Raw genomic sequence first — 18225 nt, 5'->3', positions numbered from 1 at the left:
CACGTGATACGCAGGCATATTTAGATTACGTCAAATTGACGCGTCATGACGTAACTGATGTGCCGCCATTACCGAAAATGCTGACGTTTGGCCGCCATAATTTCGCCGAGTGGCGAGGTGCCCGAATTATGCTAATGAGACTATGGCGACAGGCAAGCTGATTTATGCAGCCGTTAGCCTACCGTAGTTTCTTAGCTTGTTATTAAAAGTAAAAGGATAACTTTATATACACCTTGCATGGCTTTTAAACGCAATAGAAAGGCAAATAATGAGCGCGTATGAAATAAAGGACGCTTGAGACAATCTGTAATGGGGGCAGAAGCTTGCGGCCGCGTGACGACGCTAACTGCTTTCTTATTTCAAACCCTTTCTTCCCATGGTAAGAAATCATTGGTCTGTGCGGTTATGATAACCCAGCAATGGCGGCGGCCATGGAGGGAGGCATGAAGGGAGGTACGCTTTCATTATAGTGAACTAGAATATATATTCTAGTTCACTATAGCTTACATGGAGGAAAGAAAGAACTTGTACGCTTATGAGTGGTCTTCGTGCCGTTCGTCGTCTGCAAGTAGTGATCGAGGATTTGCTGCAGCACAGCAATGCTGTCAAATTGTCTTGAAAGATAGCTCGTCAGTACAGTCAGATCAATCATCTGACGAGGAGTGTAGTGTGGCGGCTTTGCAAGCTCCGAGGCGAGAATTGTCCTGCGCTCGGAATGTTGAACTGTTGAGCTACTGGTGCTTCGGGTGTGATCGCCAGTGGTGAACGCCTCTGATGTTGGATGGCACGAAATGTATTCGTTCGGCCGAGCGACAAGCTCCCGGAATGTGTCGGGCTTCTCGATGGGTGTCGACCAGCAGGGCAACGCAGTCAATCTGCTGGAAATGGTGCAGCACGTCGAGCATCACAGAGGTAAGTGCAATAAGAAAACCTGTAAAGGTGACTGTTCATACAGCGTCATTCGCATTCAAGTTGTACGCAGGCGGGAAATGACTGAAGATTAAAGGAATACTCACAGGACGCATGCGGCGAATCCGATATTTTTAATCAGCACTTTGCGTTGCTTTTAGCTGCATATTTCTACGACGCATTATAATTTTCTTCAACTTCTCTACACTGCACGAACTTAAAAAAAAAAAAAAAAAAAAAACTGAGTGTGCTTGTAGTTGTCAAGATTTCTTGGTTAATGGTTTCGACGACCGAGGAAGGAAAAACAAGTGAAATCGCCTGATATAAGTCGTTCCCTTAATTGCAAAAAAAGAAAGAAAAAGTTAGCCACAATACAATTTCCGCCACCAAGCCGTCTTTACCTGTTACGGAAATGGTTCACTTAGGTTTAGGTTTTGCACTGACCATTTCTTGCATTCATAGATTACACTTTACCTCAGCCTAGCTTGTAGCTTTGATGATTTTGAATGTTCCTGTGCCATGCGTGTTTGATATTTTATTTGCATATAATTTAGGCACTAAACATTTGCAGGTGATCGTGTGGACCTTGTGCAGCCGTTGCAGCACTTCCAATCCGAGTCATCATGTGGTCGAGAAGTCCTGGGGCCATATTCAACATCATTAACCTCTCTGCTAGGCTTGTATAATCTGGGAGGCCACGCCTTGTCCCTGGACGGCCACATCAGATGTGAAGTGCTATGCAGATGGACAGCTCTTTTTGAAGATCGTTACAGCTTGTAGTGTGTGCAGATCACATGACATTGACGCCACCTGCAAATGGTAATCGCAGCAGGAACATCAACAAGTACAAGGAAGAGGACGTGCAACATTTATATTAACTCGGACAGGAACAACTTGATCACCTGCACTTGAGATTTTCACTCGCTGTCATGATTTTGATATATGCCACAAGTGATCAATGTGCACATTCTTACTGCTTCATGTTCGATAGCATACTGCTGAAAAGCCGTCCAAGTCTTAATTTTTTCTGTGGTTTTGAGATATAACCATCTCTTTGGTGTACATTTTGTTGATAGCATGTGCAAGAACCAAGTTCAGCTTTGGGGTGGCGCAGTGGTTACGGCGCTCGACTATTGTTCCCAAAGACGCGGGATCGAATCCCGGCCTCGGCGGCCGCTTTTCGATGGAGGTGAAAAGCAAGGCGCCCATGTGCTGTGCGATGTTAGTGCACATTAGTGCGATGTTAGAACCCCAGGTGGTCGAAATTTCCGGAGCCCTCCACTACGACGTCTCTCATAGTCTGAGTCGCTTTGGGACGTTAAACCCCACAAACCAAACCAAACCTTTCCTTGGTGCTATAATTTTTTGTCTACCATCTGTAGACATACTGAGTGTATTCTACAAGTGCTGTGGCCCTTGCTGAGAGCTGTCATTCTTTGTTGTATACTTTGCTTTTTTGTGTTCTGCTTAAACTCAGTGTGCATTTTATTAAGTGCTTCATGTCACTGAAACACAGGAAGGTACAAAAACGTTCTCCTTCTACCTCCAGAAGTGCCATTCTGAGTAGGACATGCGGGCAGCAACAGTTCACAATTCACTTTGGTGTTTGTGGCAAGCAGGCAGCCTGCGATGTACTACTTCAGTGAGAATATTTGACATACGTGCACCCTGGTGGATGTGTCTGCAGTCGTTTACCATAGCAGAGTCCATTTCGTTACACCTATCTTGTGTGCTACTAGGGTGAAATGTGAGGTGCCCACTGTGTTTTTCCACAAACTGCAGAGTGAAGCGAGCTGTGCTTCTTTGTATTTGGTTGCCTTTATGCTTGTTTTCTATTGCTTCCTTCATATGCTGAATGTAGATGAACAGCAATCAACTAGTTTTCCCAAGGATAATTTGTGCATCTATTTGGTGGTCATTGTCTTTCATTGTTGTATGCACGGAAAATGAGGCCCCCGCCAACTTGTCAACCCATTTTGGCAATTTTAGATTCCACTTTTGCAAAATTTGCCAGTTTCATTTTGCACTGCAATTACTGATGCTTTGTAGTGATGTTAATCAAGATCCCAGATAACCTGTTTAACCTCTGCATCATTTGTGTGGCTCGGCGATCAATGAACATTTTTGTATTCTTCAGTTTTTTCACAAAGGCAACTATTGACTTCTCTGTTTTGTAACTAGGTGATATTGATGTGCATGTGCACCCACTGGCAAAAGTTCTTGAAGGTGGCTTCGCAGGGGAAAGAATGCATTCATTTGTGTACGGGATAAATTGCTTGACATTTCATGTTTCACTATATAACTCATAGTCACAATAATGATGCACAAGCGCAGGAGTGAAATAAAAACTTTTTGATAAGATTGTCCTTCATAAATTTTTGACTGCAGCTCTACAAAATGCTTTGCTCCTTTTGTGCATTGCTACATATCTTGTTCCATAAAATACCTCCCTCCATGATAGCGCTGTGTGTAGTCCTTCCATACCTCTATTATGAGGCTGCTATCTGGGCCATTTGCTTCTTGACACATTCTTGCTGCTGCCACATGCCCTCCGGCACTCACATATGTTAAAAGAGGGTTGGTAAAGCTCACATATTCATGCTCTAAGCCACTGGAGACTGGCTTCATCACTCGAGATGTTTATCGAATGATTGCAGCTGTGTATAACTGCTTCATTACTTTTTTTCTGTTAGTTGCTTTTGTAGCCTTCATTGTTCTTTGTGAGCTTTAAATTGAGAATTTTAAGGAAGGGGCACAAATTTTATGCCAATCACTTTCATTTCATTTATGTAGAAGCACTTTCAAGGAAACTTGTGTTTCATCATCACTTTTCAACATTTTGTACCATTGTGCTAGTACTGAGTTGTATAACTTTTTGCTCTCATAAGTGACAGCTGCGCTAGTTTCACTTACACCTATCCTATTGTCGCATGTGTTTTCTATGTTATCTAGTATCCCTATGCTTTCCTATTATATCAGCTTCAGCAATCCTCTCTGCATTTAACCCTCAGAATGTGCTGCATATTTTGCACGTCTGCTATGTGTACAGCCTAAATTGAACACCACAATATATTCTTAAGATTGCATTCAAAAGATAACTTCCTGAAGGTACAATCCTATTGAACACAGTAGACGTCATACTATCCATAAGTGAGCCATTCTTTTTCGTGATGTATTGAAGAATTTGTGAACAAAGCGATTTCATTTTATCTTGACCACATTCATCTGTTGTTTCTGTGGTACAGCCTCTGCCACAGCTGCATCTATAACTCGGCTGTTGACACTGTGGTCAAATGTCTTGCGAGCCAGCAGAGCCTAATGTAGCGTTGATGTTCAGCTATTGGCTTCTTGCTTTTTTTTTTTTTTGATGCAGCAACGTTAAAGCCTCTTTTCTGCACAAAACGCGACGTTGTGAGTGGAAAATCTTGGGCACATTTCAGACAGGTGACATGGCCGAGTACTCAGTGTGATGTCTCTGGCTTCACCTTTGAGATGAATGTGTGAGGTGATAAACCTTGCAGGATCTTTGGGTAATAAGACAGGCAACCCTTAGGCCATGGAAACGCATCCGTACAGCTTGGTTAGAGTGGGCTTTATAGGTATCTAGACAAGTGGTCTTCCACATAATTGGATAACTTACAGGTATATGCTACTGATATGTATCATAGAATAAATACTAGATGTTAGCAGTAGCAAAGTCGATTCACACGAATGAGAGTCTGCAGACAGGAGCCATAAAAGCTGTTGTGTCATAGGGGTAAGTGCTGAGCTTGCGTGTCCCCACAATTGTTTTTAGAGCATGAAGTTTTCAAGTGCTGTGCTGGTTTGCCTGATAGCCGTCACACTGAGTGACTTGCTGAAATAATGCTTAAGGCTTGTCTTCCTGAGCCAAACATTTCTCCTTTTTGGTAGACTGCATAAAGGGAACATTCTAGGTGTGGCAGGCATTTATGCACAGATAAAATCATTCTTACACACACTATAACTACCTTTGCCCTGTCCATAACAGAATCAGGGAATACTTGCTCTGTCCCAGGTGCCGACTACCATTTAAATGACGTTGAGTTCCATAATCTTTGATACTGGTAATACTGCGGAACGCATAGCATCCCTTGACTGCAGTTGCAGCCTAGTGGTTTGAGCATTTGGGGACCAATCCTCAGTGGTGTTGGGTACTCATTGGTAAAACAGTGGGTGCTTGCTTTGCTGGTGCTGGGGTTATCTTGGGCCAAACACTTGGAGAATGGGTTTTTGACCCTATCTTGTGTTCCCTTGCTTTGTATAACTAATTTCTCTTCTTTGGTCTCCAAGGCCGTGCCACCTTTCAGATATGGCGATGAGCTGTACAAGTACAACAATACTGTAATTACTTGAATGTGTGACAGCCTTTCATTTTAGGCTGTGTATTGTAGAGTGTGCAGTGCTGTAAATAAATTTTGTATTGTTTTGTATATTGTAATTTTCAGTTTTCTTATAAGCAAGGCTTCATGTCAGGTGCATGTAAAAAAAAATGCCAAAAAGTACCGAAAGCAAATGATACACCAATTGTTAGTCAACGACGAGCTGTTTAAAGCTACAGGGAATGTGTTACGTGAGTAGCAGGTCTCTTAAAGTGTGCATGTTTTACCAAAATAAAGGACAGAAGCTATACTGCAACCTGTTGGAAGAACCATGCATACAAGACGCACTAGCTGCAAATCATACGCTCATTTAAATCACGTTTAGTTTTCCAATGATATGCAATCAGAATGTCGAAAAAGTAAATTTCATGCTTTATTCCCATATTTATGCCCGTATTCAGGTGAGGTTCATTTGAGCATGTTTTTGAGTCAGAGTGTAGAGAGTGGATGTTAGACAGTTGCACGTTGGACATTATGCATTGCTGGAAGAGCACACAGGGGATGGCACAGCCAATACAAATCATACAGTATTATCACCTGGCATTAATGAACCTTTGCCAAAAAATCCAGAACACCACCCTGATGTGCTGCAGGCCACATTGCTGCAGGCCTTGCAATTCATGCCTCTTTTTGTCGAATATTGTTCCTGTGCATGCTTCTGTTTTTCTTTTTTGTTGCTGTTACTTTTTTACTTACGGTGTCTTTAAAGTCACGCTTGCTTTCCCCTTTGGCTCCCTTGCTTCACTCAGAAACAGGTTCGGGCTTTGTGTATATAGCATGTGCACTGGTTAATGTGTGCATGAATGCTACATTCAATTGACAATTGCTTCAAGAAAATGGTTTCCGTACTGCATCTAGCTCATTGTAATTAGGCATCATATATCATATTCACTCTTCATGTCTGTTCCTTCACTTCCTGATCGTCAAATAGTATATGTGAAGGCATATCTCTAGCCGACCTCATCACCCTTCTCTCCTCTGAGGAATCATGCTGCACTGAAAGAAAGTGCCGGATGCTATTGCAAGTGCAAAACTGGTAAACAGTAGCAAAGGAACTAGGCTGTACCTGACAAATTTAGTATCTCTTGTGACATTGTGGTGTGATGTGCACCTGCATCAGACGAGCAGTGTTGCTACTTTTATAAAATGTTTTTATGCAACATGCTCAGAAACCAAGCAGAATAATACCGACAGCTTTTTTTTTTTATTATTATTATTTTAACGAGGCATCTGCCACAACAGAGTGACACACTCTGCATGCGGTGAAATGTGCATACAGCGTGCTATGTCTAATTCAGGGCACATTAAATGCCATCAGCGTGAAAGCTAACCTGTTGCTGCCAGTGGGCATCTGGATACACTTTTCATTGCATTTTCATTGCTGCCAGAAAATCTTATCTGCTTATTTTTGCGGCTGCGTGAAAACGTCCCCGCCTCGATGGCTCAGTAATGATTATAGACGCTCGGCTCTCTGACCCGCAATATGTGCGTAGCCCAGCTACGACGATCGCATTTCGATGGAATTAACACGCTAAAGGTGGTCCGATGTCAGCGCATGCTAAGATCGCCAGATATATGGCCTAATCGAGCTCTCCACTATGCGTGTTTTCACTACGCCGCTCAGTCGGGCCGATATCCGCACGCTACGCCACAGAAGCCGACACGTATACCCGGCCGTAGCAGACTTGCTAACATGATGGAAACGGTGGGCTGCCGCAGGCAGTTTCCAACGACAGTGATACCCTGAGAAGGCCAGCGTTGTCGTCGGATAGGTGCGTCTCTTCTCTAGAGGCAACTGCAGCCCGAAAATCTGTTGGGCGCTTCCAATTCTCAGTCGTAAACAAATTCTTTAATCCTGATACTCGCCGATTTCTCTGCGCGACTAAGTCCATAAATGAAACACGGACAGCTAGCAACATGCAGGCATCTCAAGTGAGGCATCGCTCACACTTGACGACCGGCTGTTTGTGGGGTTTGCGTCGAGTACCGCCGTTCGCTCAGCCTAGCTGCTGGTGGACGTCCGACAGCGTGTGTACTATGATGCACTGTGGTCGCAACTACCGTTACTATAATAGTACAGTACAGCCGCAATGTATACGTAAGTATCTCACTATCTCCTCAGCCTTGCCCTGCCGCGCGACGCGTGTATGCAGCGTAAACACTGTTCGCACCGACCCTTCAGCTTCTTGGCATCGCAGCGTTGGCATTTTTGTAATCGGCGCCAAGTAGCAGACGACGGCGTTATTTTTTGTAACTTTTTTTCTTGTTTTTTAAATTTCGTCATCAATTTCTGTTTATACGCGTTTTAGCGCCGCCCCAATATTTACGTCACGGGTACGTCACAACATGGCCGAAAAGGCGAATATCGAGGATCGGGCCCCGGCAGGTGGGTGATGCTACATTCACACCAAATCGGTCTAGGGGCGGGGCCTCCGCTTTTCACGTGATCAGTGACGTCATGGCGTCGGCAAGAATTACATACCATAAAAATGCGCGCTCCGCGCCTTCCATCCGGCCGTCGATCCACGCGCGCGCTTCTCGATCTTCTCTATCCATTCCACTGTTTCCTCGCGACCTCGAGTGACGCTCCTGAACGTCAGGAACTCATTTTGCGACGCTACCTCAGCGACATACATGAGGAGGGAGGCTACTGACATTGATACCTGAAATGCGAAGAAGATTGTAAAAAGTCGGAGAGATCTCGGCTGACAACGTAAAGTATAGCTGTGCGGACTTCACGAGAGTTCGATTCGTCACCCAAAGGTAAGTTCCTTTCACAGTGACGGTGCTTCTAGCCAGTAATATATGTATGTGTATACGCATGCAAGCATTACTCGATTTTTCTTGCGCCATTTAGCTGCAGCACGACAGCATTAAGGCGAACTGTGCAATGCTGTAATGTGAACTTTATACTGTACATAAGAGCAATAATTTCGCTTTTCGATTGTAGCAAGGATTGCGCAAAATTTATTTGCGTGCGCGCGAAAGAGAGAGAGAGAGTGTGCATGTGTGTGTATGTGAGTCATTTATACGAATCTAATAAATGCGTACCTCTTTACATGTTCTCCATGATCATCATATGACGGAAAAATTCTTATGGACGCGTGCCTTTCCGGGTAGAGAAAGAAGTTGTAAAAATCTGCATCCTCGGCGAAGAATACTGGAAGAATGACAACTCGGTATGTGCAAGATTTGAAATTGATGATGGTTATACCTAGCTGATTTTCTTTTTTTTTTCTTCATTCAACTAGCGTTAGTAATTTAGCCTTTCTGTAACTACATATACAAATCTGCATGCACATTCATATAGATTCAAGAATGATATCAGGAGCCCTGTGTGTGTGTGTGTGTGTGTGTGTGTGTGTGTGTGTGTGTGTGTGTGTGTGTGTGTGTGTGTGTGTGTGTGTGTGTGTGTGTGTGTGTGTGTGTGTGTGCGTGCGTGCGTGCGTGCGTGCGTGCGTGCGTGCGTGCGTGCGTGCGTGCGCGTATGCATATGCACTCGGTATTTCGCGGTATTTCGGAAGTACTCAGTATTTCTTTGTTGAAGCGCGCGGGAAGAAAATATTAAAAATGGTGTTGACGGCAGCTTAATGATGTTAATTGAATTTGCTGTTACAATATATATGTTGTAAAAGCAGTATTATGCATATATTCATCAGCGGAAAAAATTTGCAAGACATGAGAAAATGTTTTTTTTTTTTTTTTTTTTTTTCTTCTGTAAAGTGCCGCTTATATGTCACAGCATATATGTGGGTCCAACTTTTATCTGTTTGACACCAGCTACATTGGTCTTCGATTCCATGACGCGTCCTGAAAAGTTTCAACGAACAGAGCTTGATGCGAAGGCATCGACCGCGTCAACATCCCATGACCATAAAGACTCAACAGAAACCTCTGGGGCTGCAGTGTCTGAGCCAGCAGTTCCTCCAGGGCCTTCAGAAATGCATAGAAAAATTTTGGAAGGTTGGGAAAAGTGCACTTCAATTTTTTATCATTGTCATAACGAGGAAGTTCTCTCCGAAACGAATTATTTTTTTACTGTGTTTTCAGAAGGCTGGCCAGTTCTGTGCCAGAGAGTTCTGGCTTGCATGTACAAAGTTCACCAGTAAAGGAATGTTCATCTCTGAAGCCTCTCCCTAAACGAAGGCAACTGCACGACAAATGACCCCATTACAATCATTGACTTAGAAAGGCACAGTTTTGCCCTATCTCTCATTTCACCAAATAATTCAGCCGTTTTTTTTTTCTTTTTTTTTTTAACTGAAGGGTATAGGATGACGCCTCAGTAACCTGTGATTCATTGATACTGGTGCCTTGCAAAGTAACTCAGGGGACGAATTTAGACAGGCAAGGTAGAGCAATAGGGCTAAAATTTTATATGGAGAAAATGGAAGTAACACTTAATAGGCTAGGATAGCAAATAGGAGTTTACAATAGGTAGCAAGGACCTGGAAGTGGTTAGGAAATATGTCTTATAAGTACAGGTACAACAATCGCCTGTCTCTTCGATGGCAGTCAAATAATTAGAAAAATAAAATTGACTTGGAGTACATTTGGCAGGTACTAGCTCTCAGATCATGAATGACAGCTGCCCAGTAGTATACCTCAAGAAGTAAATAGTATATGTGACAGCTGTATCTTTTCGGTACTGCCTATTGGGCAGCAATGAGAAGGCTAAAAAAAAGGTTTCAACAGAACTTTTAGACAATGCAGACAGTTTTGATATAGAAAACGATAGGTTTAACACTAAAAGACAGTAAGTGAGCACAGAGAGTGGTCAGGAATAAACGTGAGTTATTAATATTATAGTTGAAACCAAGAAGAAATGGACATGGCAGGGCATTTAATATTCGGGCAAGCTAGCCGATGGTTGCTATAGGGTAACTGACTGCATTTCAAGAGAAGGCAAACGTCACAGAGGGAGGCAGAAAGGTGGGCGGATGGGATCAGGAAGTTTGTGAGGACTAGGCGGGTGCAGCTGGCACAAGAAACCGTTAATTAGCTGATGTATATGGCAGAGGTCTTTGCCCTGCACACGTGATGGCAATGGTGTGCATTGAAAAGCACTCATAATACTTCCAAAAAAAAAGAGTGTTTACCATGTTATGCCATTATTGCTATGCATACACCTGAGTCACACGCAATGTATGCCATATGCGAATTATCCTTTCTTTAGCTGGTTTTTATAGACAGTGCAGACTATATATCTGGAAATTAGAGTATGTTTCTGGCGCATTTTTTATTGCATGCATAGTTCATCTCTGTCTTTAATTCCTGCATATGGCTACATTTTTTTTTGTTCTCTGTAATGAAATTGTGTTCATTTCAATGTAAATAATGTACATAATAAATAAACTTGAATTTTTAATGACTTCGAAGTCTTCCCTGCATATCATGCCTTCTTCGAGAAAATCAATGCATCGATTGCTTTTACTTGCATAGAAAAGTTGATGCATGGTGTGAAAGCTACAGGTACTGTATGTTCTGCTAAATTTATGAAGGGCATGAGGTTATGCTTTCAGTTCTGAGATTTTGTTTTTAATTATATCAAGCAGAAATCTTCACCATTTAGGGTATAGTTTATGGGAAAATCCTCAGTTGGTTCCAGCTAGAGCCAGTTAGGTCCAGAATAGCCCCACGAGCTTAACTAGCTGGTCAAGATTTTTGTCCTGTTAAAAAAAATTGAATTGTTTAAATTAGAACGGTATGATCGAATGAGAGCAGGCATAATAAAAATGCTGCTGTGAGAGACATGGTAAACAGTACTGTTATAATTAGCTTATTTTCTTTATTTCTTTTTCTTAACGGTTTAATTAATATTGTTAATGAGTGGAAGCAAACCATATTTTTTTTTTTTTTGCTCCAGGATATGGTATTGAAGACTGCATGAAACACCTGAGCTGCAGCTAGAAGAAAATATGAGCACAGCATAAGAACGGACAAGGGGTATTAGGTATAGAACCATATACATATGTATAAAATGAAATAAATTAAGATCCCGAGAGTAAAATGGATATATATATATATATATATATATATATATATATATATATATATATATATATATATATATATGTGCCAGCTGGTGAATTCAATGACGACCTCATCATGAAGGTTCTGTGCATGATCGAGGTAAGTGCCGACAAAACGCCATGCCAGCTGAAAATGTACCATTTTATTAGCTGCATAGAATTAAGTTGCGCAATATGCAGCTATAGATCGGTAAGCCTATAATTTTGATGATCGGCGTAGCTCGGCAAATGCGCGGTTCGAATGGTCACAATTAAAGGTATCGTTCAAGAACAATATCTCTAAGCTCACATTGAGTGCACATAGTAAGTTTGTATAGTCATCACTCACATTTCTATTGCAGCAGCTATATTATAGTGTGAAAATGAACGAGGTTGGCGCGATCTTTCGGCGAAGATTTGCAAAAAAAAAAAAAAAAAAGTGAATGAAAAGTGAAAGTCTTCTTATGCTAGCATAAGAAGTTCCCGCTGCAGGCTAGCTACAACGAGTGCAGGGTACACAAGCGGCCGTTTATGGCTCTAAAGTTGAAGCAGGCGACTTACCGACTTACCTCGGCGACGCTTTCCGCGCAGCCGCCGCGCCGGAGCAAAGCTTTTTTTTTTTATGTGTTTTTTGCCGATGCCATGACGTCAACGGTCACGTGAAAAGCGGAAGCTCCGCCCCTAGACCGATTTGGTGTGAATGTAGCATCACCCCCGGCAGGTCGGCACAACCGCCACAGCACCACGTACACAACGCGACCACGCTCCGAATGCGTACAGCGCCCCCTGCGCTTTCATCCGGGAAGCGGCCAACCGGTTCCATAGGGAACCCCGCTCGGACGGCAGACTAGCAAATACTTCTAGGGACTCTAATATTACCTGAACTTGCAGAGAGCCGGCTCCGTGAACTGCGCATGCGCGCCCAGGACCAAAGTGGAAAGGAGAATATGTTCTTCTGGACGGATGTGACGTCAAATAACTTTTAGTGCTTGTTTTTTTTTTCTAGAAGTAAGCCTCAAACCCAGATGTTCACTAAGCCGCCCAAAGTATGGCCCAAACAAGGAAGGCTGGCGCGCTTTTCAGACAACGAGCATTTGCGCTTTGCGAGCCCTAGGCACTCTAGGTTGTCTTTCATGCGTCGGTCTGCTGCAGTTTGCGGGCCATCATCCCGGTAGATGCAAACTCGGTGAAATGCGGATTCAGTTCGTGGATTATAGCCTTAAATTCAAGGGCGTAGCCCTCGGTGCAGTCCTACTGACTGCGGTGAGTCGTACATACATGCCCGCGAACTCTAAGTAAAGTATTTGTCGTCTTTCTGCCATCGCCTTCCTTGCAGCTTCTTTAACGAGTTTTTGCACGGCAGCGCAAGCATGCGTTATCCTCAATTATTGACGTGGCGTAATCGCGCGACAGTCTCCGGGCGAAGGCGTGAGGAGACGACGAGACTGCGTAATGGCGTCCACGATCTCGTTTCATTGCGCTTGGAACAACTTCCATTCCTGCTGCTGTGCACCGATCGGTCGCCAGTTGCTGTTGTCTTCCGGATGCACTGGAGTATTGGGGCATATGAGGCGACTAAAAGATAACTTAAAACTATTTCTGAGTTCGCTTATATTTGTTTGGGCAGTATAAGGCATTTTTGCGTGCGCCAGCGTGAACGCGCTGGTTTATAATCGGGGTTTTATTGCCTTCCTCGCAGCTTCAACCGATGGAGCGGCTCGGCCCATAGAAAATGTCTGGCTTCTTTCGGAAAACTGTTGGAAGGTAAGTGGCACTCATCTGTACAGACCATACGTGGTAGTGCTGCAATACTTGAGTAATATCTGCGGACTGCTAAAAGGGGGGTTGCTGGCCAGCTGAGAGATAGTTTAAACGTAAGTAGGCCCTGTGCGAACAGCCTCGAAGTGCAACAAGCCTACTGCACAGCATGAAATGGCTACAAAAGTATGGTTATATACATGACCGAATTCATGTGCTTATTTGCTCAGACCTTCCACTGTCAAGTACTCACACTTATTTCGGTGTATGCAGCAATGAGGGTGACTTCATTACTCCTCAGCTAGCAGAGGTTCATGCCTGTGACAATGCCGAAATAACTGCATTGCTGGAACTCACTGAGCTTGTTTATATAGATTTAACACTTTGGATGCATGTTGCTACCGCAGAGTTCCCTAATATCTTTTGCCTGCTCGAACATAAATAGTTGGCAGTGCTTGGCTTCAAGCTGCTGCCAAGGCCATTGACAGCTTATTTGAAAAGAGAGCAATAATTAATCTGAGCTGACATGTTTTGTGGGAGAGTGAGGCACCATTGCGAGTACCTCGTAATCCTGTCAAAGACCTTGGCAGTTGCTGCTATAAGCACTCTCCATTGGTTCCATGCAAGCCGCAGCATATTGGGCACTTACTGCACAAGTGATTTAACTTAGATTCTCTTTGTTGCTATTTCAATGTTTTGTAAGTGTGCTAAATATTTGTATTTGTGCTAGCATTGACAGCCAGTCTCGTTGCTACCTTTTTCCTTCTGCGGCAGGCACTCTCACTTGTTTTACTCGAACCAAATTCTATTGTGAGTGAGTTTGCTGAATTTATGCAAACTAAATGTAATTGCAGTATTACTCTCATTTATTTACATCTGCAGAGGCAACGAATTCTTGGTGGCGACGAACGAGTTCCCTCCGCCAGTTCGATTACACCGCCACCTCAGTAGTGCAGTGAGCTGCGACTGGTGTGACCAAATGGATACTCTCACTGCTTCCACAGGTTTAGAGCGTGCTCCCAGTTAAGTTTAAAACACCTTGCTTGCAATGTATTTAATCTTGTTGTGTAATATTGTCACCCTTGCTGATATGCTATTATTTGAAAATCATTCTGGGTGGTTTGGAACACATGATTTGCAATGGGGGGAGGTGGGAAGCACGAATGTGTGACTGCAATTTTTTGCCAGTCTAGCTTCTCATCATCATCATCATCAGCCTGACTATACCCACTGCAGGGCGAAGGCCTCTCCCATATTTCACCTGCATCCTTTTGACCCCTGCGAACTTCTTAATCTCATCCGCCCACCTAACTTTCTGCCGCCCCCTGCTGCGCTTACCTTCCATTGGAATCCAGTTTGTTAACCTAAGTGACCATCGGTTATCCTCTCTTCGCACTACATGTCCTGCCCATGTCCATTTCTTCTTCTTAATTTCCACTAGAATGTCGGTAACTTGAGTTATTTCTCTGACCCACTCTGCACGCTTCCTATCTCTTAATGTTACCCCTACAATTTTCGTTCCATAGCCCTCTGGGTTGTCCTCAACTTAAGTAGAACTCTCTTGGTTAGCCTCCACGTTTCAGCGCCATAGGTGAGTACAGGTAAGATGCAACTGTTATATACTTTCCTCTTTAGCGATACCGGTAAGCTGCTAGACATAATCTGCGAGTGCCTGCCAAATGCGCTCCATCCCAATCTTATTCTTCTTGTTATTTCCTTTTCATGGTCCGGATCTGCGGTTACTACCTGTCCTAAGTAGACATATTCGCTTACTACTTCCAGTACTTCGCTACCTAATGTAAACTGCTGTTCCTTCCCGAGGCTGTTGAACATTACCTTAGTCTTCTGCATATTGATTTTCAAGCCTACCTTTCTACTTTTCCTGTCTAGCTCATCAATCATTATTTGTAGTTCATCTCCCGAGTTGCTTAGCAAGGCAATGTCATCAGCAAATCGCAGATTACTGAGGTATTCTCCATCTACCCTTATCCCTAACTGCTCCCATTCCAAGTCTCTGAATACTTCCTCTAAGCAAGCTGTGAATAGTACTGGGGAGATTGTGTCTCCTTGCCTAACACCTTTCTTTATGGGAATTTTGTTACTTTCTTTATGCAGAACTATGGTTGCTGTGCAGCCACTGTATATATCTTCCAGCACTTTCACGTACGGCTCGTCCACCCCCTGATTTCGCAATGCCTGCATCACCGCCGAGGTTTCAACTGAGTCAAATGCTTTTTCGTAATCAGTGAATGCTATGTATAAGGGCTGGTTATATTCCGAGCATTTTTCTATCACCTGATTGATGGTATGGATATGATCGATAGTAGAGTACCGTTTCCGAAACCCTGCTTGATCCTTTGCTTGATTGAAGTCTAAGGTTGTCCTGATTCTATTAGCGATTACTTTAGTAAATACCTTATACGTAACAGACAGTAAGCTGATTGGTCTGTAATTATTAAGGTCCTTAGAGTCCCCTTTCTTATGAATGAGGATAATGTTTGCATTCTTCCATGGTTCCGGTACTGTCGATGACACCAGGCACTGCGTATACAGGGTGGCCAGTTTTTCTAGCACGATATCCCCGCCGTCCTTCAGCAAATCTGTAGTTATCTGATCCTCTCCAGCTGATTTCCCCCTTTTCATAGTTTCTAGTGCTTTCTTGACCTCCTCCTTCGTCACTGGTGGAACGTCTGACTGTTTTTCCCTACCGCCAATCTCATCACGGTCCTGACTACTTTGGCTACTGTAGAGATCTGTATAGAACTCCTCGGCTACTTTGACTATCTTTTCCATATTAGTGATGACGTTGCCCGCCTTGTCCCTTATCGCATACATCTGGTTTTTGCCTATGCCCAATTTCTTCTTTACCGCTTTAAGGCTTCCCCCGTTCTTTACAGCATGCTCAATTTTCTCCATGTTATGCTTTCTTATATCGGCCACCTTGCGCTTATTGATTAGCTTTGATATCTCGGCCAATTCGATCTGGTCTGCTGGATTGGAAGCTTTCATACTCTGGCGTTTCTTAATCAAATCTTTCGTCTCCTTAAACAGCTTGCCGGTATCCTCTCTAACTATCCTACCGCCTACTTCTACCGCGCACTCAGTAATGATATCCCTGAAATTATTGTTCCTTGCCTCAAGGGTGATGTCGCCATCCTCAGTTAGAGCTGAATACCTATTCTGTAGCGAGATCCTGAACTCTTCTGCCCTCCCCCTCACCGCTAATTCGTTGATGGGTTTCTTTCTTACTAATCTGTTCCGTTCCTTCTTCAGATTTAGGCTAATTCGGGACCTCACCATCCTGTGGCCACTGCATCTCACTTTCCCGATTACCTCTACATCTTGCATAATGGCGGGGGTTGAACACATTATGAAGTCGATTTCATTTTTAGTCTCCCCGTTCGGACTTTTCCATGTCCATTTCCGGTTCTTCCGTTTGCTGAAGAAGGTATTCATGATTCGTAAGTTATTGCGCTCTGCAACCTCAACTAGTAACTCCCCCCTGCTATTCCTAGAACCAATGCCATACTCACCGACTGCCTTGTCTCCTGCCTGCTTTTTCCCTACCTTGGCATTGAAGTCGCCCATTAGTACAGTATACTGCGTCTTTACTTTTCGCATTGCCGATTCTACATCTTCGTAGAAGCTTTCAACTGCCTGGTCATCATAACTACATGTAGGTGCATAGGCCTGTACAACCTTCAGTTTATACCGCTTATTAAGCCTAATTATGATGCCTGCCACCCTCTCATTAATACTATAGAATTCATCAATATTGTAAGGTAACGCGAAGGTCGGACTTGGGGAATCAGGCTTTATTACAGACCTGAAGCCTTGGTCGCACACTGCAGCCAAACACACTCCGCGATGACGATGGGTATCTACAAGAGGGAGCAGGATGAAGATGAAGCAGCACGTTCAGCAGTGTGGAAGATGAAGCGCCACACAGTGCTCACACTATTTCGCCCGCGCAGGTCAAGCGGCCAGCCTGGCCGCAATTAGTCCGCAGGAATGCGCCGAACAAAAGGTTTCATACGTGAAACGTGGACAACTTCAGTGCCACGGTAACGACAGTCCGGAGGAGGGTAAACAGGGGAGACGCGATAGTTGACCGGGGAGGTTTTTGCAAGAACTGTGTAAGGACCAATGCAACGGTGCTGTAACTTGTCACAAAGGCCAGGAGTGCGTAATGGGGTCCAAAGTAACACCTCGTCGCCGGGACGGAACGAAACTTGGCGATGGGTTGCATCATAGCGGTACTTGCGGTCTTCCTGGCTAGCTTCCGTGTTGACGCGAGCAAGCCGGCGTGATTTGGCCACTCGGGAAAGGAACTGGTCAGGAAGAGAGGATGAGGAACTGGCATGTGTAGAAAGAAAAGAGGCGTCAAGAAAGGTAGCGGGAGAACGGCCGTAAACGAGGAAAAACGGGGTGTAACCTGTGGTCCGCTGTACAGCCGTATTGTAGGCGAACGTAACAAAAGGAAGTATTACGTCCCAGTTTCGGTGGTCCTGGTCGACATACATAGACAACATGTCAGAAAGCGTGCGGTGGAACCGCTCAGTCAACCCATTGGTCTGCGGGTGATAGCTGGAGGTCAATTTGTGATGTGTGGTTGAGGCTTCAATAACTTCGGCTACAATCTTCGACAGAAATGTCCGACCACGATCGCTGAGAAGCACTTGAGGGGCCCCATGGCGCAGTACGAGCGATTCCAAAAAGAAGGTCGCGACCTCATGTGCTGAGCCATTAGGCAGGGAAGCGGTCTCAGCGTAGCGTGTTAGGTGGTCGACGGCGGTGACGATCCAGCGATTACCTCGTGCGGACAATGGAAGTGGCCCGTATAAGTCTATGCCAACAACGGCAAAAGGAGTAGCAGGGCAAGGTAGCGGCTGTAGTAGGCCAGCAGGAGGAGAAGTGGGCCGTTTGCGGCGCTGACATGGCAGACAAGAGGCGACGTATTTTGCCACACTTGAGGCGAGGCCTGGCCAGAAGAAACGGGCTTTCACGCGGTGGTAAGTTTTATGAAAGCCTAAGTGACCGGCTGTAGCATCATCGTGGAAAGCCGCCAGGATACGGGTGCGAAGTGCTCTCGGAATAACGGGGACCCAACGGGTGCCTTCGGAGCAATAAATATAACGGGAGAGCAC

General features: G+C 44.3%; 1 protein-coding gene and 2 long non-coding RNA genes across 3 annotated transcripts; all 3 read left to right on the top strand.

Annotated features, from left to right (window-relative positions):
* Positions 1 to 394: 394 nt before the first annotated feature.
* Positions 395 to 5565, top strand: LOC146187769 (uncharacterized). The gene is made up of 2 exons (XM_084603528.1): positions 395 to 912; positions 1481 to 5565. The coding sequence occupies exons 1-2, from the start codon at positions 792 to 794 to the stop codon at positions 1687 to 1689; spliced, it is 330 nt and encodes a 109-aa protein (XP_084459654.1). The 5' UTR covers positions 395 to 791; the 3' UTR covers positions 1690 to 5565.
* Positions 5566 to 7899: 2334 nt separating this feature from the next.
* LOC146187768 (uncharacterized) lies at positions 7900 to 9537 on the top strand. Its single transcript, XR_014707146.1, has 3 exons — positions 7900 to 8072; positions 8430 to 8488; positions 9360 to 9537. It is a non-coding gene; the product is annotated as an uncharacterized LOC146187768 (long non-coding RNA).
* Positions 9538 to 12382: 2845 nt separating this feature from the next.
* Positions 12383 to 14334, top strand: LOC146187767 (uncharacterized). The gene is made up of 3 exons (XR_014707145.1): positions 12383 to 12583; positions 13020 to 13084; positions 13961 to 14334. It is a non-coding gene; the product is annotated as an uncharacterized LOC146187767 (long non-coding RNA).
* The last annotated feature ends 3891 nt before the right edge of the window (positions 14335 to 18225 follow it).

This window comes from Amblyomma maculatum, chromosome 5, assembly GCF_055883805.1.
Source record: "Amblyomma maculatum isolate TAMU_Amacu chromosome 5, ASM5588380v1, whole genome shotgun sequence".
NCBI lineage: Eukaryota > Metazoa > Arthropoda > Arachnida > Ixodida > Ixodidae > Amblyomma > Amblyomma maculatum.
The sequence above is the reverse complement of the archived record's forward strand: the minus strand, read 5'-3'. Positions and strand labels throughout refer to the sequence as shown.

Coding starts and splice junctions, on each gene's coding strand:
- LOC146187769 (XM_084603528.1), top strand. CDS start 792: ATGTATTCGTTCGGCCGAGCGACAAGCTCCCGGAATGTGTCGGGCTTC. Junction 913..1,480: donor GCACGTCGAGCATCACAGAG/GTAAGTGCAATA, acceptor AAACATTTGCAG/GTGATCGTGTGGACCTTGTG.